This window comes from Microtus pennsylvanicus, chromosome 10 (assembly GCF_037038515.1).
Source record: "Microtus pennsylvanicus isolate mMicPen1 chromosome 10, mMicPen1.hap1, whole genome shotgun sequence".
NCBI classification, from domain to species: Eukaryota; Metazoa; Chordata; class Mammalia; order Rodentia; family Cricetidae; genus Microtus; species Microtus pennsylvanicus.
The window spans coordinates 55,616,792-55,641,925 of record NC_134588.1 but is presented as its reverse complement, the minus strand read 5'-3'; the positions used below and the strand labels follow the sequence as shown (position 1 = coordinate 55,641,925).

Genomic DNA, 25,134 nt, shown 5'->3' with positions numbered 1-25,134 from the left:
GCCTCGGAGACACATAAAGCAAGATACTACATGACCAGCTCCCTGATACGCTATCATTGCCCTTCCTCACTTAGGATACTCTCCTGTCTCTACTTTGCACTTCCCTAGGAAATACCTGCATGCGTGAATCTTAACTGTTAGTTTTCTCTGCTAGTTGGCCCAAGTGATTAAACCCAGCCAGAGAAATCCTAGAAATAAGCAGTGCCTTATTTTACACCCATAATTAACAAATGCCAAAGGCTGTCTCAGCAAAGCACACCAGTCCTTTTGCTCCTCACACTTGGGTTACATCTGCACGCTGAGGTGATTTCAGTCTTCTCAAACCGCCACACCGGGCCCTCTCACTTCGCCCCCTACTTCACCAAGAACAGTCTAGCAAAGCGCTGGTTGTAAATTTATATGCTCGTCCGTCGGTTGTGTCAGTGCACGGACACAAGCCAAGTTGTATTCCAGGCGACTCAGGACTTCTGGAATCTTCCCAGGCCAAAAGCTTTGTCTCCCTGAGATCGTTCTGGTTGCTGGAATGCCCTCTTTCCAGTAGGAGGCAGCGTTGCCCTCGGCCGAAGTGGAGCTGCCACGGAGGCGTCACGTGACCCCACAGGCTCAACTCGCCCCTCCCCCCAGAGGGCGGTCCTGCAGAGATTTTTCTTTACGTGCGCAACGTCCTGACGTAGCACGTAGGGGCTGGCTAGCCGCCATCTTGCTTCTTTTTCTCGCTTGCTCTCACCCTCTCAGGAGGTAGCGAAAGTGCTTTGGCGGTTTTTACGGCCGCGGCTCGGGCTTTCTGTACCGGGCGGCCTTGCGGACGGTCCGTCGAGGCGCCCTCCCCTCCCCCTGATCCCGTAGCTGGAGAGTCCCTGGAAGCGCGCAGACTCGGTCCTCAACCCTGGCGGGTAAGGAGAGCCAGGGCGTCCTGGCGGTGAGGAGGCCCTGATGGAGGAGGACGGGCGCGGGAGGCCTGGGGGGCCCGCGGCGCTTCTGCCCGGGCTCCCCGGCATCGCGGAGTCCTCGGGGCTCCGGCGCGGGCCCGCCGCCCATGTGCGCTGCGTGTGCTGCGGCGGGGCGGCTCTGCGGCGGCCAGGGGACCCTTCCACCCGCGCGGGCCTGCGCGCGCCCTGCTCCCACGGCGTGGAGGAGGCTGCCCGTGGCTGCCCCGAGGTCCCTTCCTGCCCGTGGACGCTCCTGGGGTGGTGCTCGCGTTCGCAGCGAGCAGGGTGTGGGGGGCCCAGGCCGATCACCGAGGCTCTGCAGGGACCCAGGATCAGCTCTACTTCCGCTAGGAACATGCTGGACAACTTCTTGGAGGATTGGGGTAGTCCTTCCTCCCGCTAGGCCTCTGCAGCCCCGCATTTGCGGGAAGAGCGCCCGACGGCTGCTTGTTCTATAGAGAGAGCGTTTGGTACCACTGGTTGCCAGGGTGAAGGCCCCATGTAAGACTGTAGGAAAGAGCAAGGGAGTCAGTGAGGACTCTCGTTCGGTTTTGCACATAAGGAGCGCTCTGATCCCTTTAAAGAGATGGATATTGGTTTAAAGTTTGTTCAAGATCTTTGGGGTTGGGGGGGGGGATCTGACTTGCCTAATAATTCCTGGCTGTTAAAACTACCCGGATTTCCGCATTGACTGGTCTTCAGCCTAGGTTCATAAATTCAAACCGGGGTTAAGATACTTCGAATTGTACGGTAGGCGGCTCTCCTGTTAGGATTGCTCTTTTGGAACGCGCCAGAAGAATCGGAGGATGCTTAATTCAGTGCCTGCTAGTCAATTCCAGCAAATAGAAAGTGGTAGGTAGGGTGGTATTAAGCGACTACCACGTCAAACCGCCAGCGTTTTTAAAAAGTGGATTTAAGCTTCGATGTTGGTCCTTGAGACGCGGCTTTGGCTGGAGCCATTTTTAGGTGTGTGTCACGGATGCGCTGCAGCATCTTTGCTGGCTTGCCCCAAATACACGGCTTCTCCAAAAATTCGAACTAGATTGAGTTTGTAGATAAGGAAAGCGGTATTTGCTTTTCTGGAATGGCTTTTTCGAAATGAGCTGTTTAGTGGGTTTGGGCTGTTGGGTTTTTGTTTGTTTTTTTGCGGGGTCTGTAGGTGTGTGTTGAGCATAGAATGCCTACTGTTCCCCCCTTCCTTACTTAACCTCTGTGTACTAATCACAAGACCTTTATATACATTGTCCTTTTTTGTTCCTTCTAGTCTTTGAGGAAGGTGCTCTTTTACTTGATTCACAGATGAGGGCATGGTATTTTGAGAGACTGAAGTAATTTGGTCAAGGTCACACAAATTTTTGGTGGTACTGTCGTCAAAGCTGTACTTTCGAAACCCAAAAGGGATGCAGGGAACCATCAAAGTGCCTGTTTGTTCTTACACTTTTACAGTCTTTGCTAAAGTAAGGTCCATTATTAGCTGGTAGTTTTTCTTTAGCCTGCCTTCGGTAATTGAACATTGTTGCATGTGAAGGTTAAAGTGTTGCCAGGTGTAACTGCGTTTTATCTGTTTGGCTTGGGAAGACTAGAAGACAGTGATGGGCTGCTTGAGGTCAGCCTAGGCTGCATAGTAAGACTAGGTGAATACTTAAAGGTACTTTTTAAAAAAAAAATTCTGAGAAGACCATTCCTTCATTCAGAAACGAAAGGTGATAATGGCAGCCCCTCGCAGGCTTGCTGGTGAAAGTAAGACTGTGTAAAGAGTTTATTACTATGCTTAGTGCGTGGTTGAAGAAAGCAGGCAAGCTAACAATGGAGGGAGAACAGAGTACTGGTAGAAAGGAAAAAAATGCTCTTTTTCAAGCAGAATAACCTGTGTTCTCAAAATAACCCATCTGGATACTTAGGTTGTTTTCTTTGCCCTGTTCTACTTCTCTTTACACTTACATACTGGGTTTTAATTCATAAATTCCTCCTTTGTGCTCTGTATAGTAAGTAACCCTGGTATCAGTTCTAGCTTGGAGCAAGGAATTTCTTAACTGTCTTAGATAATACTGTATCCTTGAGTCTGTGCACTGTCTCCTCCCACACTTCAAGTTGTGAGTTAGCTAGGTGATATCTTTCTATGCAGTTTATGTCATGCTGGTATCTGTAAGAGTTCATCGTTGGTAAAATTGCAAAAGAAATCAATTACATATTTAGAAAACTATTCTCTCTCTATTTTGAGATGGACTTTCTTTGCAATCTTGCCATCCTGGAACTCAGTATGTAGACCAGGCTGGCCTCGAATTCAGAGATCCTCCTGCCTCCCAAGTGTTAGTTAGGATCAAAGGTGTGTGCTACCATGCTCAGCAGAGAACCGCAGTTTACAGTGAAAGCAGCCCTGAAGTTTGTATCGAAGTTCTGACTAAGACTTTTGACTTCAATAAAGCTAGACTTGTCTGTTGCTTTATAAGTGGAGTAGCACAATGAATGCTTATCTCAGTTGATGTTAATTGTTGCTTGGAAGTCTGAGTTAGTTTCCTGAGTCATAGTCCTAGCATCTTTGTGGATCAAAGTGTTTTTTAGAGAGTCACTTTTGTATTGTGTTTTCCTTCTAAAGCTAACTATAAAATTGTTTTGTTTTGTTTTTTTGCCACATAGATTTCTCATTTGTTCTAGAGATTAGCAGGCCAGCCATGGTTAGGGGCCTATGTCTGCACCTATTTACAGAGTCAGTCAAATGAGTGCTGTTACTGAGGTTCAACAAGCAACTTCTGTGTCGTTGGCAGGCACATTTGGCAAAAACTGTTATTGTCAGTATGTTGGATTCAATCTTAGTAGTTCTGCTGGGTGCTGAATATTAAAGGAAGGTAAGCCAACATTTATAGAGAGCATCACTAGTACTTTTAAAAAGTACTGTCTTGCCGGGCGATGGTGGCGCCTGCCTTTAATCCCAGCAGGGAGGCAGAGGCAGACGGATCTCTGAGTTCGAGACCAGCCTGGTCTACAGAGCTAGTTCCAGGGCAGGCTCCAAAGCCACAGAGAAACCCTGACTCAAAAAACCAAAAAAAAAAAAAAAAATGTACTGTCTTAAGAATTTTCCATGCTTCCATCACCTACCATGTATGGTAGTTGTCACATATAGTTGATCTTGCATTATGTTCCATGCTTATACACCTACCTTATATAGTGCTTGCCATAGTTTTTTTTTACATTGTTGAGTAAAGATTAGAAATACCAAATAATCTATGCAAAAGAGTAAGAGTACTCTTTGTGAGATTGATTTGCATCAAATTTTTCTGGTTTTGTTTGAGACTAACTCTAACTGCCTAGAACTCACTGCTGGGCTGGCCTTGAACTCACAGATTTACCTACCTCTATTTCCCTAGTGCTTGGATTAAAGCTTTGTGGTCCCACAACCAGCTTAATTTTCAGTTTTATTCTACTATTAAATAATCTTTTCACTTTGATAGATTGTTGAATGGCTTTGTTTCTTACTACCAAGATATTTTGCCTTAAAATTAATACTAAAAGTTACCATGAGCTACCATAAATCCTAGCACTTGGGAGGCCAAAGCTCTCTTGAGTTTAAGGCCAGCTTGGTATATGTAGCAGTTCCAGGCTTCTTAAATAAGGTGGGTGGGGGTTGCCATAGAAGTGGAGAGAGTTTGTATGGCATTCATGAGGGCCTAGGTTTAGTTCCCATTACTGCCCTTCACACCATATCTTTTATAGTCCTTAGGTTCATACCTGAGGATGAAAACAAAGGCATGTGAAAAGGTGCAGGAAATTTGGTGTAGAAAATCTACTCACAGAAAAAGATAGCATAGATGAAGTGTCTAGTTGATTACGGTAAAGGAAGACATGATGGCTAGAAGATAAAAAAATAATAGTGGGGTAGGAGAGATGACTTGTTGTGTCAGTACTGTGAAGAGAGAATCTGGGTTCCACTCTCCAGCACTCACATAAAACTAGGCATTGCTCCCCATGCCCGTAACCCCAGCAGTTGGGTGTGGTGGTAGTAAGCTTTAGGTTCGGTGAGAGACTATCTAAAAAATAAATGGAGAGTCTGCTGGGAGACTGCTGGCATAATCTGGTTTCTGATTGCAGGCACATACAAAATATCAATAATAGTAATTTTTGTTTATTTTCTTTTTTCAAAATTTAATTCCAGAGCTCAGAGCTTGTCCTTAAACTCCTACCTTACTTCCTACTGCCAAAACTACAGGCATTAGTTATCCAGCATGACTGGGGTTTTATTTGAGGCAGAAGCTCATTATGTAGCTATCTGGTTCAGGTGTGTTACAGTTATGGATAGTTGATTGTTCTTACTGTTAAGCATGTGCTTAACAGCTATTCAACCACTAAGTGCTAACCCCAGTCCTGTAACTTTTAACTTTTTGTTAAGGACTTTGTACCTAGCTCTACACTATTTGTCCCTATCTCCCAGGGGGGCTCACTCTTTAAATCTATACCAGAGTAAACCTTAGAAGTGGATTCTTTCTCCATTATAACACTAGAAGACTTTAAGTGAATTTAAAAGTTAAATGTACATTTTTTGACTTTTTTTAACCATGTTTGTTTTAAAATAAGCATGTATACTCTTAAGTTCTGATTTGTGGACCACTTCAAATTAATATCTACCCTTTGGAAAATAATTGCTGTAAAAATGTGTGCTGGGTAAGATCAAGCAACAACTGCAGACAATGAAGGCCAAAGTGACTAAAAGCCTGGACTGGAATGGATTCATCAAACAGGAAATGGCAGCATTGCAGAAAAGAATACAGTGTAGTCTTAACGCATGCTTGACAGCCATTTTTGTGAACTTATATTTAGATAAATGACACTTGCTAGGATGTCTTAAGAATCTACAGCAAGGGAACAAGAGCGATGAAGAAATGGGCAGAAGGGAATAATATAAACATAGGATTACTAGAGTTAGCTCTAACAAAATCCCCAAAAAATTGTGGTAAACAAACTTTGATTTAGGTGAGATATCATTGGTGACCCCTAAAAAAATAGGTCAAGTACTGGGGATGGAAGGTTAAGAGGTAGAGTGGTGGGAAAAATAATACGACCTTGATTTTCAAGCATGTCAAACTCAGAACTATAAGGTTTAAAGCTTAGCTTTAATTCTTTTCAGTTTGTATCAGTTGTCAAGTTCAGTCTTTTTACTATACAAAGAGAACATTACGTGTGCTTTTTTATTTTCTGAATTTAATATTTTATGATACCATGTGTCATGAGTCTTTTCCTTATTTGTTTGTTTTGGAGATTTTTGAGACAGTCTCTCTATGCACTATTGGCTGTCCTGGGACTTGCTGTTGACCAGGCTGGCCGCAGTCTTACAAAGATCTGCCTGCCTCCTGTGTGTTGGGATCAAAGGTGTGCACCACCGTGGCCCGTCTTTAGCCATATTTAAAGCACAAATAAAGAGGAGATAAGTGTCCTAAGATGAGGTTAAGATAATCAGTCTAGTCAGGAGACAGGCCGGCCAACTTGGTCTACATAGAGAGTTCCAGGCCAGCCAACACAATATTGTAAGACCCTATCAAATAAGAGATGGTGATGTATCTTCCTTCCTCTTTCCAGCTGGTAATTTAATAAGTGCAAGACTATTGTTTATGATTGTGTGGTCAGTGCATTGCACAAAGGTTCTAGACTGAAGAAGGCAACAAGAATGTAAGTACAGCCCTTGTTCCACTAGTGGAGTTATGTGCTCTTTTAATAATACCAGCTTCTCTCTGAGAACTGTAGTTATTCCCAGAAGGATATATATTTTCTGTTTGCTCGAAGGCTTTGTGGAAGCCAATGGATGCTTTTGAAAGCCTTATGGAAATAGGATACACACACACACACACACACACACACCAGTGACTAAGCAGAGCTTATAAAGGAACCAGGGTTGGTTTTCAGCACCCACATGATGGCTCACAATCATCTGTAACTCCAGTTCCATTTTTAATGCATTTTAAAGATGGGTATCATAACTTATTGAATATTTTTAGTAAGAATGAAAAATGATATATTAAATACCATGTCAAATTTCAAAAAAGTAAGAAAGCATTTTGAGAGTCCTAATTTAATTACAATTTAATGCTCAGACATTTTGTTTTGATTTTTCAAAATATGACTATTTGTGGTCTATAATTCAAGAAACTACTTTTAGAATTATGTTTAAAATTTTTTAGATCTAAATTGAAGAAGCACAATATGGGAGGTATAGAGTTTCTGTTGAAAGTTAGAGATGTGAATCCTATAAATTTGTTTAAAGGTGGGAAAAGAAAGCTGAATGTGGTTCCTGGCACCTGTAATGCCAGCACTCTGGGATAGTGAGTCAGGAATATTGTGACTAGTTTCAAGCCAGCCTGGGCTACCTGGCAAGTTATTTTGCTTTAAAATAAAAGAGCATTACTGGATGGCGGCTTTGGAAAGAGATTTGAAGTTTGGTTATGTTGTTTTATAAGTTTAATTTTTTACTAAATAAAATTGGACTTTTTGTTGTTTAGTTTTGTTGTTCTAATACTACGATTTGGGTATTTACTGCAATTAGTATCAAGTTGTAGAAAGACAAAACATCTCCCAATAGTCAGGAGGAATCTTTTGATATTGAAGACAAAGGTGTCATGTAATATTTATGACATTCTTGAACTTGGAAAGCCTGAAATTAGAAAGTGTAAGCGGTGAATGTACTCCCTTTAATGTTTGAAGACCAACATTTCAATGGTATTGGAAGAGTTAGTAACTTAGATGGCTATGTTTGAAATTCCATTTCCTATTGTAACCCTTTGGTTATGTTAAAGGTTGGTAAGAATAGGGGCTGGAAAGGTGGCTTAGTGGTTGAGAGTACTGGCTGTTCTTCCAGAGGTCCTGAGTTCAATTCCCAGCAATCACCTGGTAGCTCACAACCATCCGTAATGAGATCTGGTACCCTCTTCTGGCCTGTAGGCATATATGCAGTCAGAGCATTGTGTACATAATAAAAAGTATTTTTTAAAAAGGACTGATAGAAGGGTGAGCATTTGAAAAAGAACACTCTTTCCCCATAGCTGAAACCATTCAAGTCCTCCCATAAAATAAGATTGGCTTAAAAACTGAAATCAGTCTTAAGAGTAATTGTATATAAAGAATAGCTAAAATATTGTAGGTTTTCAGTAAGGAGGCCCTGCTAATCACTTGAAATAAATAGTAAATGCAAGAACTTTTACTTTCCTAGAACAGGGCTTCTTTGTGTGTGTATGTGCAGTGTGCTTGTTTGCGGAGGTAGAAGCTAACATTAGATGTTTACCTCAAAGCTCTCTACGTAACTGAGATCATCTCTCACAGAGCCTGCCTGTATCTCACTCTGACTAGCCAGCAAATCCTAGGGATCCTGTCTCTTGTCTCAGCACAGGATTAGAGATGCAAACAGTATCTCCACCCCGACCCCCCACTCGTCCCCAGTGCATTCTGGTCCTCATAGTCTCATCATTGTTTGCAAAGTCCATATTTTACCACTAAGCCATCTATCTCTTGAACTGCTTAGGACAGGGCTTCTTAACCTTTCCACTTACAACTCCTTTTGTCTGTGGCCCTGGTATATAAAATATACAAGTCAAACATTTAATAATAATTATTTTTAATTTATTTAAAATAATTTTTTGTTATTTTACTATTTAAAGATAACTTTATACAAGAGAGATAGTTTCTTTATCTTATAACTAAGTCTTGTTTAAGTATTTGATTTGCAGAATGTAAAGATCTTCAGCATTCTTTAGAGGTTGACTGGCACAGTGCTAAGAGTGACATTTTACAAAAATTCATAATACAGATATCAGAAGTATGTTAAACACCATCTTAGAAAGTTGTAAAATTGTGTTCTAAACTGAAACGAGCTTCTCATCAACTTGAGAAGCGATTTTAAAACCAAGCAATATTGCGTATTGCAGTTCAAAGGTAAACTAAGTTGATACATGCTGAGGACTGATAGGAAAATATTGTTTTTTATAACTAAACCATTATGTTTCTATACAAACAGAAAGCTAAATGTCCAGAAAAACACTAGAATTCATAGCACACAGCCTTCGCTAATTTTAACTAAGGTGTTAGAGGCAGCATTTGGTGCATGGCATGAGGGTATGTATATACAGAGAAGCTGACCAAACAACATTGTTGAGTGCTGCCAGAAACACTTTGGGTTCGTTGTAGGATTACAAATTAAGAAGCCTTTTACTATTACCAAATTTTATGTTGTGACCCATATAAAAAGCTGTTTCAGCAGTGGGTTTTTATATATTTTTTTAGTATAAAAGATTTACTAGCTAGATTGCTTTTCTAATTATAAAGGTTGTTTTCTGTCCTGAAAACATTATTTCCCTTATTTCCTTTTCATTTTTGATTTTGTTTGAGATGTGGTCTCAGCTGGGCGGTGGTTGCGCACGCCTTTAATTCCAGCACTTAGGAGGCAGAAGCGGGTGGATCTCTGTGAGTTCGAGGCTAGACTGGTCTACAAGAGCTAGTTCCAGAACTGGCTCCAAAGCAACACAGAGAAACGCTGTCTCAAAACTCCCTCCCCCCAACAAAAAGAGATGTGGTCTCATCCAAGCTGGGCTTGAACTCCTGATCGTGCCTCCATCTCCCAAATGCTGAGATAATAGGCATGCACTATTGTTGTTTTCAGGTATGGCCTGACTACCAGTCTCATTCTGAGAATGAGATGATAAGTTTTGGTGTTTTAGAGGTCTTTAACATATTATGGTACTCTTTTTTTAAAAAAAAAAGATATTTATTTATTTATTATGTATACAATATTCTGTCTATGTGTATGTCTGCAGGCCAGAAGAGGGCACCAGACCTCTTTACAGATGGTTGTGAGCAACCATGTGGTTGCCAGGAATTGAACTCAGGACCTTTGGAAGAGCAGACAATGCTCTTAACCACTGAGCCACCTCTCCAGCCCCCCATATTATGGTAACTTTGGGTGGTGGCACACACCTTTAATCCCAGCAGAGGCAGAGGCAGGTGGATCTCTGTGAGTTCGAGTCCAGCCTGGTCTACAAGAGCTAGTTTCAGGACAGGAACCAAAAACTACGGAGAAACCCTGTCTCAAAAATTCAAAAAAAAAAAACAACTTAAAACCACTTGATAGTTTCTACATAAAGAAATGAACCCTTGAGATGGTAGATAAGACAGTTGCTCTGATCTGCTGAGTGCACATTATTTGTGTGTATTAATGTAATATTAAGTGAATTGAGATATCATTATACCTCATGTATGTTAAGGTGTGTAAAAAAGTCTTTGGATGTCATTTTAGACATTCAGGTTACTAATTGGTTATAATGGGCATCAGACCTTAGAAGGTGGTCAGTACAATAGCCTGCCTTTGCTAGGAAGCCACTTGCGATTGGGAAGTCAGCAGTCAGCATGTATCGTAACTAAGATGTATATATCTCCAAATAGCAAATACCACAATAGCAGTGATCCCCCCCCCCAATCATTTCTTTTGAGCTCTCTCTTTTTTCCTAAGAAGTTGGTAGGTAAGTTCTTTTCATGGGATTATATGCGCCACTCTTGGTTACCCACCACACATACACTGAAGAAAGTCATGGGGAAAAGGAAAAGGTGTCCAGGATATCGGCATAGGAAGAAGTCATTTGATTTATTTGTTTGCTAGATGCAGCCTTGTAGAAACAGAATAGTCAATTCTTTACTTTGACAAAGTTACTTCACAGCTCTTGGAGTTATCTGGCCAATTCTGAAAATAGAGAATGGGACGAGTCTTATTTTTGATAACTTCCTCCCACTTATGGACAGTTGAGTAATTACAAAGTTTGTGACCAGGTTAGTTTGTTAATACTGTGTTAATAATGATCCTTGGAATTGAACATAATTTAAAACTTAGTATGATAAGTACAGATTCAGTAGAATTATTAAATCCCAGATCTTTGCATTTGATTTCTTTTAACATAGAGATTTATTAATAAAGTAATACTACTGTAATATTAGCTGTCTTAAAACTAGAGGCTTTTCATACAGACAGGTTGAGCCCATATACTGCATTTAAGAAATTCATGTTTGTGAGGTGGTGGTTTTAGAGGCCCTACCTGTGTTACCCAGTTTGGTTACCCTTCTCTTGGCTTTAAGCAATCCATCCCCCTGTCTCAGCTACCTCAGTAGCTAGGATTATAGACTCCCACCACCACATGGGAGGAAATTCAATTTTTAAATTGTAACTACATAGTTACTCTTAAATTATGATAGTCCAGGATCTATTTAATCTTATAGAATCATTGATTATATTTTGGTCTTTCGAATGTGTTTATGGTTTTATTTCTTATGTCTGCTTTCCAGCTCTATTCAAGTTTTAGACAGGGTCCAGTAGATTGTCCATTGTACTGGTCATCCCTCAGTACCCAGTCATAGATGGACTTTTCTTTCCTGTCTGCTAGTTCTCAAATAACTGGCATTGAGACTCAATATTAATTTTAGGTAGTCGGCAGGTAACTCAAGCTTATTACTAATTAGCTCTTAAAACTTAAATGAACCTATGTCTATTAATCTTTTGCCACAAGGCTCGTGACTACCTGTCCTCCAGCACGTCTTGCTCTCCCCGTGTCTCCTGGGATCTCTCATACTCCACCTTTCTTCTCAGTGTCCCTAGTCTGATTTCACGCCTAACCTTATCTTATCCAGGTATTGGCCAGTTAGCTTTTTTATCAAACCAATTACAGCATAATTTACACAGTGTACAAAAGGATCGTTTCATAGCACCTAGTGTGTTCAGATAACTCTATCCCCTGCTCAAAGCAAACCCATAAATGCCCAAGTCCTCTTACAACTTACTACTTGAGACTACTACTTTATACCCAACTTCAAAATAAAATAGCATGATATGCACATATAACCAAAGCACGTGGTTATATATCGCCAGCTTCCAAATAATGACATGGAGACTTATTAATTATGAAAGCTTGGCTTTAGTTTGAACTTGTTCCCAACTAGCTCTTAAAACTTAATCTACATTCTGCCACATGACTTGTTACCTCTCCACCATATTGTATGTCTGGTTCCCTCTGCCTTTCAGGTCTGCACCCCCTCTCCCCAGTTCCTGTCTCCCTGGAAATCCTGCCTATCCTGGCCTTTCGGCTCCTTATTAGACCAATCAGAAGGTGTCTTGACAGTGTGCAAAAAGATTATCCCGCAAAACATGGTTATATGTTTATAGGCTATAAGTCATCTCAAGATTACTATACCTAACCAATGTAAGTGTAATATGTCTGTAGTTTTCTTGTTTATAGTTTTCTTGAAATACTTCCTATTTAAAATTAGTTTGTGTATTCTGTATTTCAAAATGGTCTCATTTTTAAAAGTGATTTTTCTGCTTCTATTCTTATTTCTATTTGTATTTACGAAGTAAGATGGGGGAAATAAATATCTTAGAAAGTTTATATTTCATGAATACTGAATACCTTGATACTAGGATAGCTTGGGCATGGAAACTGGTCATTTTAAAGTGGGCAAGTTAGTTAAAATTGGAGTATTAAAATGTTGTGTTCTACACTTAAAACACCAGTCTTACCTCGCCTAAATGGCTTAAACGACAGAAATTTATTTGTCAAAGTTATAGAGTCTAGAAGTACAAAGTAAAGTTGCTAGCATGATTTGTTTTAGTGAGTACTTTGTTCCCTGCTTACACATGACCCCTTTTCTTATTGTACTCATGACAGAGAATTAATTCTGCTATCTCCTTATAGAAAGTGTTGATCTTGTCGTGACTTATGCCATCATCTAAGACTAATTACCTTTCAAACTAGTTTTCTAAATATCATCACCTCTGGGTTAGGACTTCACAATTTTCTGGCAAAATATTCCTCTTATAATTTGTGGTACTTTTAAGTTATTGTTACTTGAAAATGACATTTCTAAACAGGTAGGTGTATTTATTAATGGAGGCATCACTTCCTGTTTCTAATGCTTTGTCTTTGTCATTTGATATTGTATTGAACTAAGAGAAAAGAAAGGTCAACTACATAGAATCTCTTTAATTTTAGCTCCTTGAAGAAAATTGATATGGTAAAATTATTTTGGGAACTCCCCCCTCCTCCAAGATGGTTTCTGTGTAGCTTTGGAATTAAAGGTGTGTCCCACCACCGCCTGGCAATCTTGGGCATGTTTTGAAAACCATCTGAGTTAATATTTATGTCACTGTTTTCTTGCTGTATGATTTTTGTTGTTGTTTTGGTTTGGTTTTGGTAAGTTTTTCATTTGTTAGTTTTAATGATTTAGATTTTTTAAGTAGTTCTGAGGCCCATCCCAGTAATTTTACATACCAAAACCTTAGATTTTGAAAGGTGGTTCCAAAAATACCTTGCTAAGTTAGAATGTAGGTCTATGATGTTATAAGTGTGAAAAACAAATATTAAAATTTACTAGTGTGTTTACAGTAGTGATGAGGAAATACTCTGGGAGAAATTTACTTTGTAGAGAACAGGTCACCTTTTTAAATTAAATGCTTAAAATTTATGAGGGAGGAATAAGCTTAATCTTCTAGAACATATAAAAATGATTTAGAGAAGTCCTATATTTCCTTATCCAGGTGTTTTGCCTCTTACTATTTTACTTTTATTTCCTTTGTTTTCTGCGTAAGCGGTCACCTCTGCACACACTGACACATTTTCTCTGTTTTTTAATGTCTAGTTCTAAACAGTGTAGTCTCTGCGAACCTAAAATTTATACTCGTACATCAATAATTTTCTGAGAACAGTTCTTGAATTTGTTCTGATAAATGAGCAGAAACAACTGGTTAGTAAGTAAGCTTGATTCTTTGTACATGTTCAGTATTGTTGCTGACAAGTTTTGGTGACTTTTGCTGACCAATATTCCTCTCCCTTATTTATTCCCTTTTGCTAGCTGTTAGCTCTGTTGTAACATACACAAGATAGAAATTTGCCCCATTTGTAGTGTCTGGTAAGAGCCAGAGGTTTTGCTTTCAAAACTTGAACACCGTGTCCTCTCACTTGAAGTAAGTAGGAGTAGACAGGCACAAGAAGCCCACTGGTTAGCTTTTTCTTTTCCCGTTTACTTTTCAGACCTTTGCAACCTCAAGATTTCCAAGCTCTATTGCTGGTTAGTGGACAGTATATTTACCGGTTATGACTTCTCCATGGTATATCATAGTCACTGAGAAAATACTTGTAAGAGAGAGTAGGGGTTAAATATTTTGAGCTTGAAGCTCTGTCTTAAAATGTGCATAAGCCTGGCAGTGGAGGCACACACTTTTGATTGCAGAGGCAAGCGGATCTCTGAGTTCGAGGCCAGCCTCGTCTATAGAGCTAGCTCCAGAATAGCTAGGACTGTTACACAGAGAAATCCTGTTTCAGAAAAAGCAAACAAAAAGTCTCATGATGTTTTAGTATATCAGCAATTAAAAATATGTATCAAAGATTGTAGTATGAAGGAAGTTTGGGGAAACCCCGAAAAACAAAAACGAATATTTTTTGGAAATGGTTGATATCTGTATAGTAGATGGTCCTTCTCCTGCCACTACCACTCCTGGTGTGGGCCCCCACACTCACTTTAGTTCCAATCTAGGGCTTCTTGCATCCTAGGTAAACATTGCCACCTAAGCTATACCCAGTGACTGCAGATTTGTTTTATTTTAGATTTATTTTATGTGTAATTTTGAGTGTTTTGCCTTCGTGTATTCATGTCTGCACTACATGTGCACAGTGCCCAAGGAGGCCAGAGGCGAGGGATTTGGATGGTTATGAGTTCTGGAGTCACACCTGGATCCTCTGTAAGAGCAGCTTGTGTGCTTTTAACAGCTGACCCAAGCCATCTCTCCAGCCCCAACAAGTCTTATTTATCTATCTAATTTGGTGTGCCTTGGTGCATTGCCTGCATGAATATCTGTGTCAGGGTATAGGATCCTCGGGAACTGGAGTTATAGCTGGCATGTGGGTACTGGGAATCAAACCTGGGTCCTCTGGAAGGGCAATCAGAGCTCTAAGCCATCTCTCCAGCCCCCAACAGATCGTTTTTTAATGTTGCCACATATAAATCTATGGGGCATCAGACTATCTTTAGGGGATCTAAATTATTACATAGGAATAATGAAAAAATGATAAACATTTAGAAACCTCATGGCCAGAAACATACTTTTGTTATTTGTGTTGGGAAGATTGGAGTTTATCGAAATACAGGGGTTATTTTTATGCATATAATAAGTATTAAAGATAATTAATGTTTGCTGTATTAAAATATAGATTTTTTTTACTAATAAGCTGAAGGAATTTTAGAGATTATAGCTAATCTTTTTAAAAAATGTAGAAACTGCTTAGATTGTTTTCTCCACATCAGCATTTGAGCTGAACATTTGTGAAAAAATTCATGGTTAGCACTGTTGAGTAGCGAGCGTCCTTTCATCTGGAAGGGCTGATTGTTGTATTCTGATAAACTGCTTCCCAAATGTCATTTAGATCTTTTGGAAACAAGCTACTTGGTTTAAAAACATTGGTTCCCCCATGTGCATACTATTTCTTTATATAATTGGGAGGGGGGGTCGTTGTAGAAAACTATCTACATTTTTACAAAATCTGGAAAATGCATACACACTATATCTAATTTCAGTGGGTAAATCCTATTTTTATTGGGCTTTTCCAGTTAAAGCGCTTCTGATTTTAGAGAAAATTGATATTTTCAGTGGTAAAAGCAAGGAGGGGTTATTTAAAAGACTTTGTTTTTAAAGATTGAGTTCTTCGGATTTTTAGGGACCTTAATGTGAATGACTTTTGAAATGTATTGTTAATTTTATACAAGTGTAGAGGATTTCTTTCTATAGTTACATAATTTCTCCTCTAGCTATTCTTACTCTCTCACAAATTCAAAGCCTCTTATGCTTTGATTATTATTGTAACATATATACATATAATTAGAAATACAACATGGTGAATCTCTTTAGTGCTGCTCCCATGTATATGTTAGGTCATGCTCCTTGGGATCCATCCGATAGCCTATAAGGGTGCCTTTTCCCTGGAGAAAACTGATTTTTCCTTCTCTCAGCAGCTGTTAATTGCCTGTAGCTTTTCATTTCTGGGTATTCCTTCATCCATGTTGGCACACCAACTGATGTTGTCACAGTTTGGGTCTTCAGTAGGTGACCTCTTTGTGTTCCTGAGTACAGCTTTCCTGTCCTGTATAAAAGACATCATCTTGCAGTAAAGATCTGGTCCTCTGGCTTTAGAATCTCTCTAACCCTTGAAGGGGTGTTTTAAAATTAGAAATGATACATGTAGAGAATATAGTGCTTTGGACCCCCATAATTATGCTGATGTGTTTTTCAAATTAGAAGCTCAAAGGCTGAAAAAAATGCTTGAACTTGCTGTTTGAAGGGTTTGGGGGGATTACTAGTTACATACATTGTACTGGCTTGTTAAGATACTAATGTCAAGTTCAGTCATGTATCCACACAGCAATTTTTTAAACTAGTTTTCCTCCATTGGCTCTTGGCGTATAGAATATCCACAAAGGTACCATTTCTTGTTCACTTGGCAAGCTCTATAAAATCTGATTTCTGTTTGCTTTAACTTCCTCCATCTCCTCCATTTCCCCTTTAGGCATGAATTTTACAGTTGACCTTACACTTCTGGGCTAAGGTTCAGTGGTTTGCAGCTGTGACTTTACTGTAGAGACATGCAGGGGAAGGTTTTCAAAGAATGCTTTTATTCAGCCTGGCCTGAGCAATTTTGCATAAACTGGCTGATGGAACAGTGTTTGTGTGCGTGGTTGTATATGTGTGAAGAAGCCAGAGGAGGACTATTGGGCGTATCCTACTCTGTACCTGGAGAGCTAAGTTAGCCAGCAAGCCCCAGCTCTCCTTTTGCCTTTTCCCTCACTACTACAGGCCTACATGACTATGTCTGGTATCTTAACTGGGTGCTGGGATTTCTAGCTCAGGTCTTCATGTTTGGGTGGAACCTACTGAAACCATCTCATACCCTGGCAGATTATTTTCAAGATCTCTGATAAATTTATGCTTCCTGAGTGAGAGCACTGATTTTTCTTTAGCTCGTGTCACTTCAGAGAAGCCTTCAAAATTTTGTTGCCTTTTTACCCAGTTGATTTTTTAATTCACATTTTTGTTTTACTTATAGATTGTTGATTACAGGTTCCATAAAGTATGACCTGTACAGCCACAAACAAGTGAACATAGGTTAATAATCTCAAATTCCTGACCCCCTTCCCCCACCTCCCAAACACTTGGGACTACAGAGGTATGTAACCACAACTACTGTTGGACCCGATTTAAAACTTGTTTTGTCTTGTAATAGAAACATTTGGAGTGCAAATATGATTTATAGTCATTGTTTTGATAGGGTATTTTCTGTTAAAAAGTTTGGCAGTATTGGTTTTGATTTTGCATGTGTGAGTCTTGTCACAGATTTTTTAAATTGATTCTCTTTTGTGTTTATGGGATTATAATCTTAAACAGTTTTCATGCCAGTTCCAGAAGCAAAACAGCTTTTGAGATCCCCATTACTATGTTTTTTCCCCTCCTCTATTGTCTGTTGCATACTAAAGAACTTCACTCAAAGGAAAGTGTTTCTAATTTTCTGTGTGTCTTGAGACATTGTATTCTTGATGTGATCAGCTCCGTGTCAAACAGTAGACATTTACTCAGCTACAGGTTCACCTGTGTGGTTGCAGGTAGCAGTATCAACTTTATTAAGTCAAAAAATTTCCATGTTTGTGTTCACCACAGTTTCTTTATCCATTCATCCTTAAAGAAAGATACACTTTAGCCAGGCAGTGGTGGCACTTGCCTTTAATCCCAGCACTTGGGAGGCAGAGGCAGGCAGATCTCTGAGTTCGAGGCCAGTCTGATCTACAAGAGCTGGTTCCAGGACAGGCTCAAAAGCTACAGAGAAACCCTGTCTTGAAAAACAAACAAACAAACAAACAAAAAAGATAAATACACCTTACACTTTGAATGTTTGCTTGTTTTAATTTAGTGTAAGTATAGTATGAGTATCTTTATGAGGCAATAATTTTATTTCCTTTGAAAAATATGCAGAAAAGGAAATTTAGTTTTGAGGAGTCCCTATGTTATAATGCTCATATTAAATTATATTAACACCAGTAATATTCAAGGGTTTCTCCAACCTTGAGAAACTTCTGTTTGGTAGATGTCTATTGGAGCCTATATTTCTGGGCCCTCTATGTGTCTTAATAGGCCAGTTCTGTATTTTATATTGGTTTTGTTTGTTTTTCAGGACAGGGTTTTTCTGTATAGACCAGGCATTGCCGCCGCCACCAGCTTTGTAATACAATTTTTGAAATAGGAAGAGATCTTCAACTTTGTGCCCCCTCTATAGTTTTCAGTCAAACATCATGGCTTCCCTATGGTCCCAACCACTCTTATGCACAGGAGTTCAAAATTAGCAACTGGGCGGTTTCCTGAGACCTCTATCTTACCCTAGATGTCTTGAGGGGTGTCCTATGTGGATCTTTCATAGTATTATGTTAGTGGAATTTTGAATTCAGTCAATTCAATTTCAACTTCTTGAGTCTGTTAATTACTTTGAATCAGGTTAACAATAATATTTTCCTAATACATGAACATGGGATAGCTTTCTGTTATTTGTATCTTTAATTTTTCTTAATCAACAGTTCACAATTTTAGTGAGCATATATTTTCCTTCTTAAATTTCAAGCGTGCTATGGTAAATGTCCCCCACCTCATCCTCAGAGATAGGGTTTTCCTCCACAGCTCTTGCTGTTCTGTAATATACTATGTAAACCAGACTGGTGAACTCACAGAGGTCTTCTTCCTCCTGAGTCCTGGAATTAAGGTGTATACTTACTTTAAGGGGTATGGTAACCTGTGCATGCCACCACCCACATGTGGAGATCAGAAAATATTTGGGGCTCTGTTCTCCCCTTCTCTGGTGTGGGTTTCTCAGGAATTAAGATCAAGTTAGCAGATTTGGTAGCAAGTTAAATTTGATTGGTGGTTGTTTATTAAGTCCGTCTTGCTCCCAAGAATAAATTATATTTGATTGTGGCATATGGTCTTTTAGTTTGTGAGACAGGGTTTACTGTGTATCCCAGGCTGGCTTAGAACTCCTGAGCCTCCTTTTCTACTCTCAGATACAGGGATTATAAGCATGCTCCACCCATGCTTGACTTTCTGAATTGACCATTTTAACACATTTGCTCACTGGTTTTATTGCTTGGTGAATTCTGTTCATAGATTTCCTATTTGGGTCTCTTATGTTGAATTCTGCTTAAATATTTGTATCCTCTGATTTAATTTTAAATATCCCTATATTCTATGTACAGTTGAAAATGTTCTCAAAAGAGTGGGATGCATTCTTCAGTAGTACTTAATTTTTGGATGATCGGTTAGTATTGGAAATAATAGGAATTTTGATGAGCTTCCTTACAGAGAGGTAAGTGAATCAAGACAAGGTATACCCCACAGTAGGAAAAATAGATCTTAATTTGGTGTGAGTGGAAAGATCCAGTGGTTCTTAAGACTGTTTACACATTAGAATCACTTGAGAAACTTTACAGTTGCCTGTTGCTGCTCAGCTTTCCATAATGAGTCTTAATATATTTGTATTTGTTCCTCCTTGTCTCTGTATCATGAAATTGATGAACATTTGACAATGAGTTAGATTGTGTTTCTCCCCACCCCAACTCCAGCACCTTTTGATACAGGGTCTTAGTGTGTTGCCATGCATGGCCTGGAACTCTCTGTAGATAGACTAGGATGACCATGAGTCAGCCTGTTTCCTCTTCACAATGCTGAATTTGGGCCACCATGCCTGACCATACTTATTAACACTGTTGAGATTAATTAAGTGAACATATTTGTGTAGGTAGATATAGACAGACGAACATCACTGAAGTTGAATGTGTAGTTCTTCTGATGACACGAGTCTCATAAACTATCAAAGGACAAATAGATTATTTTTTCTTTGTAGCTTTGGATCCTGTCCTGGAACTAGCTCTTGTAGACCAGGCTGGCCTCGAACTCACAGAGATCCGCCTGCCTCTGCCTCCTAAATGCTGGGATTAAATGCATGTACCACTGCTGCCCTGCTAGATACGTTTCTTTTAATGTATATCTGGAGGACTGGGGTTGTAGATAGTTCCGATGATAGAACATTTGTATAGCATATTATGTCAGGTACTGGGTCAGAGCCTCAGAACTGCAAAACAAGCAAACAAAAACTCTTGTGTGACAAAAAGTGGCTGATACCTCATGAGTTAAACTGTATTTGTGGAAGATTGTGCTATCCTTAGCTCTTCAGCTCTGTTCTATGCTATTAGTGGTTTCTGTGGTGGAATTAGCCAACCCTGCTTTCACCTTAACTAGCCTCTCTGATATACACACACACACACACACACACACACACACACACACACGAACATTATCTCTTTAAATTGGAAGGAAGTTGTAAGTAAAATAATGTCTTTTTCTCCTTCTTATTAATAAGTTAGCTTTAAGTTAGGACATCTGTGGGATTTTTACCATTGGAGGAAATGGTGTCATCTTCCTATCCTGAATTCAGTCTGATAGCTTAACATACCAGTCATTTCAAAGCTTAAGTACATAGTCTACTAGGCTCATCATATCTGAAGTATTCATTTTAGGATTATAACCCCCATTCTCTGGTATACCATTTAACAGCTAGTAACAGTTATTAAATAATGTATTTTTCAAGTGCATAATGGTTTTATTTTGGTTAACATTGGCTTGTATTAACAAGGTCTGTGAAAATATTGGAATGTATATTGAAGATAAATATCTCCTTCAACCTATCTTTTAAAAAGGTCCTGAGATATGAATTTATGAAACTTTTTAGTCAGCTAATGCTAAAACTTTCCTCTCATTTTTCTCTCTGCATGCATCACAAAGACTACCTTTAAGGGGTGTGGCAGGAGGTTTTGGACTCGATGAGTTTCCACCGAAATGTCGGAGAAGTCAGGCCAGAGCACAAAAGCAAAGGATGGGAAAAAGTATGCAACACTCAGTTTGTTTAATACTTACAAAGGAAAGTCCTTGGAAACTCAGAAGACTACAGGTGAGTAGATCTAGTAGCATTTATGTTGTTTGTGGATTTGTTAATGTTGATGATACTGTATCTACTGCTTTTGATTAGATGTTAGGGCAAGCCTATTTATATTGGCCTTTGTATATATTCACTTTTCAGGAAATAGGAATTAAATATTTTACCATTGAAAATTTGCACTTTTATAGAACTTTTGGAAAATTTGTTTTTATTTTTTAGTTATGTAGGCGTGTGTATCTTCATACGGGTGTGTGGACACAAGTGCAGGGAACTGCAGAGGTCGGAGATGATATATCCCTGGAGTTACATATGGTTGTGAGCTGCTGCACATGGGTGCTTGGAATTGGACAGCCAGTGTTCTTAACTTGAGCCACCTCTCAAGCACCTCACAGAACCATTTATATATACTTTATTCTCCCTTCTGGCTATAGAAAAGAAACTATATGAAAGACGCAGAGCCATGTATTATATACTCTTAACTACAGGAAAAGAAAGTCTTGCCTTTTTAACTTGGGTCCCTTGAGCCAATATGTACAGTGAAAAGTGGAATATTTGTAATATTCTTTTGTTTGTAAGTTTTGTTTGGAGGTGGGGGTTGAGACAAGGTCTTGATGCTGTGTAACCCTACCTGACTTACACACACACACACACAAAGGCCAGCCTCTAGCTTACAATGATTTTCCTGCCTCTGCCTCCAAATTGTGGAGTTAAAGACACTTTGAGCTTTCTTCTCAACTTTTTTTTAAAATGTAGAATGAGTTGCCTGAAAACATTTTAAAGCTACCATTATCACCACCACCCCCAGGCCCGTAGTATTTTTAAAGATTGGGGGATGGAGAGTAGGGGTGATTTGGTTGTGGTTTTTTTGCTTTTTGAGACAGGTCTTTCTTGCTTGTTCCCAAGATAGCTTATCTGTTTAGTGTCTAGTTATTTTTTACTTTGAATTTAAGTTACAGGTGTATAAACTGAGTTTACAGAGCTCTACTTTAAGATTAGGGACTGTTTAGAAACTCCATTGACTCCTGATTGTCTCCATTTGAAGAATAAAATGGATAATGCAGTAGATGTTCTAAGAAAATTGATGTTATTGATCTTTTAGTTGCAGCTCGACATGGGTTACAAAGTCTTGGAAAAGTTGGTATTTCCCGGCGGATGCCTCCACCTGCTAACCTCCCAAGTCTCAAAGCAGAGAACAAAGGCAACGATCCTAATGTGAATATTGTGCCCAAGGATGGCACAGGATGGGCATCAAAACAAGAGCAGCATGAAGAAGAAAAGTGAGTCAAAATATGTTAGAATAAAACACTTATTGCTTTGTAGGAAAAACTTCTGTGTTAGTAACCACTGTAAGTTGAGAGTTATGTCTATAATACATATTAAAAACACTATGACAAGATAAAGTTTCAGAGAGATCTTTCATCAGATGGAAAAAAAACAAGTTACCTTGCTCTTTATGCTCATCTGATGTCTTCTATCTAAGAATGATAAAATCTTGGCCTTCTCTTAACACTACTTAGCAACACCATAAAAAATAACTTAAAATATCCTAGGAACAAATCTACAAGCCCTGCCTATATCTTCTGCAAACTTTTATCTGAAGGTAGGACCCAGCACTCTGCTTTATAGTAAGTCCTAGATTAATTGTGGTGGTGGTGGTGGTGGTGGTGGTGGTGGTGGTGGTGGTGGTGGTGGTACACACTTTTGATCCCAGCACTCTGAGAGGCAGAGACAGATCTATGACAGGCCACCCTGGTCTGCAGAGTGAGTTCCATGACAGCCAGGGCTACACAAAGAAACCGTGTTGCAAAAACAAAAAGACACACACACACTAAACACATGTTATGCTTATATACATATATTAGAAACCATGTATATATCGTGTATGTATACTCTGAAAATGAATATATAGTAGACATACAGCTGTAGTAAATGCATTATAATCTTTAGGCTCTTGGAGTCTAGTGGCATTGTCAATAGAATAGATGACATAGGAATTAATCAACAAGTTTGCTTATATTACATGGCCTGTACTACACTTCCTCCTCTCCCATCTTCTTCAGATCAAGCATTCTCTTTCTAATAAGAGTAGAAATTGATTTGAAAGAAACAAAGAAAAGAAAAACAAAGAATTGGTTCTGTTGGCTTAAATTCCAAGATGCTAAAGAATTCTGTCTCCAGTTAAAACCGCTTGGTGTATCATAAGTGCTCAAGCATTATTTGTTAAGTGAAAAATAAGAATTAATACTGTCTGCCTTAATGATCATTTATTCAGTAAATATTTGTCTTCTGTTTGTCAAAATTTGAGCCAGATTATTAGCTGGGCTAAATAGTAAGTTTTAGAACTCCAATAAGTTATTGGGCACTTTATAGGATTTACATTGCTTTGTTTGCACAGAACTTAACAGATTTCTATATTTCTGCTTAATTAATGTATTTTTGACCACCTTTGTAGAAACTTAATTTGTTGTAAAGTTATTTTATAGTAACAAGTAAGCTAGGTCAAGGTGTACCAAAAATACTGTGCTGGCATTCTTTAGTGTCGTGAATTACCTTCTCATTTTTAAATATTACCATATTACAAGGATTGCATAAAACTGTAGACTATTAATCATTTTTTTTCTTGAGAATGGATTAGACAGATTGGTATTACATGTTTGAATTGTAATGTAGTGATGGATCTGTGACTGTCATTGGAGTTTATGTACTCTTCACCCCTAGTTATCGCAACTAAACTGTATTTCTGCATATAGTTACATTGCTGTTTGTATGCATTTCTTTGAAACATTGTACTGGCAGCTATTTTGGTTATGAGTATTTTTTTAGCAAAATGAAAAATAAGCAGAGCTGGGTTATTCAAAAGTAGAGCTGAATGGGAGAAAAACAGCCATAACTTTAAAGGTAACAATACAGGGACAAACCATTTATGAGATAATGCAGCTATAATCTAGAAGTAGTAAACTTGTAGCCCAAATTAGCACACTTAACTTACATGCATTAAAAAATATTTAACTTGTAATATCTGAAATAATGGATTGATATTTTTTTAAAGAGCACCAGAAGTATCACCAGCACAGCCAAAACCTGGGGTTGCAGCTCCCCCAGAAGTAGCACCTGCTCCCAAGTCATGGGCCAGTAACAAGCAAGGTGGGCAAGGAGATGGTAAGTGGACATTAGCTGGGGTATCTGGTTAGGTTTGATGGTTACTGAACAGCCATGCAGGAAATCAAGGTAGAAAACATTACCAAAGAGAATACATTCATATCCTTATAAACTCTGTGATAATTACATTTCTTTGTCAAAAGTTATATATGATCTAAGGAGAGCTGTAACTTATCCTCTCCCCTTTAAAAAAAATAAGTATCAAGACAGCTCAAAAGACATGGGTATCCTCATCATTTATCAATACAAATACATTTTATAAATAGACATTTTATTCCTTTCCCTAAACATCCCAAACTTTTTTCACATACCCTCTTAGGACTTCTGGGTGTTGAAGAATTAGAGAATGTTCATAAAGCACAGTAGTAACTATAATATTCCCTATAAATATGAGCAAGTATATAAGTGAATAGTGAGGTGCCTTTGTTTAGTGATAAATTAAAGTAGTAAATCAAATGGAAACAACAGCCTAGCTTGGTACTTGGTGGTATTTAGCCAGAAAGCTAAAAGCTTTTGGCAAAGAAGTTAGACTTGAGTAGGAGGAGTCATAATAAAAGAAACAAAGTAACACTTTACTTTAGCCTCTCTTAATCCTCTGTACTATTATCTGGCAGGTTCCCTTCTTAGAGTTTTGTCTCCTTATGGCTGTTCATTAACTTTTCAAAGGCTATGGTTTAATAGTTTTATTGATATAAACAATCATTGGAATAATTCATCCAAAAGAAGCAAGAGCTCTGTCCTGGGAGGGTTGTTTGAATTTTCTTCAATATAAAAGTTCCCTTACTTTTTTTAAAATAATTTTTTTTTAGGAATCCAAGTGAATAGTCAATTTCAGCAGGAATTTCCCAGTCTGCAGGCAGCTGGAGATCAGGAAAAAAAAGAAAAAGAAGGAAGTGATGAAAACTATGGACCCGGCCCCAGTTTACGCCCACCAAGTGAGTGCTTTGTACTGTTTTACCTTGTGATAGCTCCTCATGTGTGCTTGTATATATCACTTTCCTACTTTCTAGAGT

At 38.9% G+C, this 25,134-nt stretch overlaps 1 protein-coding gene across 10 annotated transcripts in view; it reads left to right on the top strand.

Annotated features, from left to right (window-relative positions):
* The first annotated feature begins 659 nt into the window (after positions 1–659).
* Positions 660–25,134, top strand: part of Prrc2c (proline rich coiled-coil 2C) — a 71,934-nt gene continuing 47,459 nt past the window's right edge. For 5 of the 10 annotated variants that reach the window (XM_075988423.1, XM_075988428.1, XM_075988420.1 and 2 more), the window contains exons 1-5: positions 676–893; positions 20,809–20,974; positions 22,062–22,239; positions 24,012–24,121; positions 24,931–25,056. In XM_075988423.1, coding sequence (XP_075844538.1) covers positions 20,863–20,974; positions 22,062–22,239; positions 24,012–24,121; positions 24,931–25,056 — 526 coding nt within the window. In that variant the 5' untranslated portion in view covers positions 676–893; positions 20,809–20,862. Of the gene's footprint in view, positions 894–20,808; positions 20,975–22,061; positions 22,240–24,011; positions 24,122–24,930; positions 25,057–25,134 lie in introns of all 10 variants that reach the window. The other 5 variants (XM_075988429.1, XM_075988425.1, XM_075988422.1 and 2 more) reach the window with 3 other exon arrangements.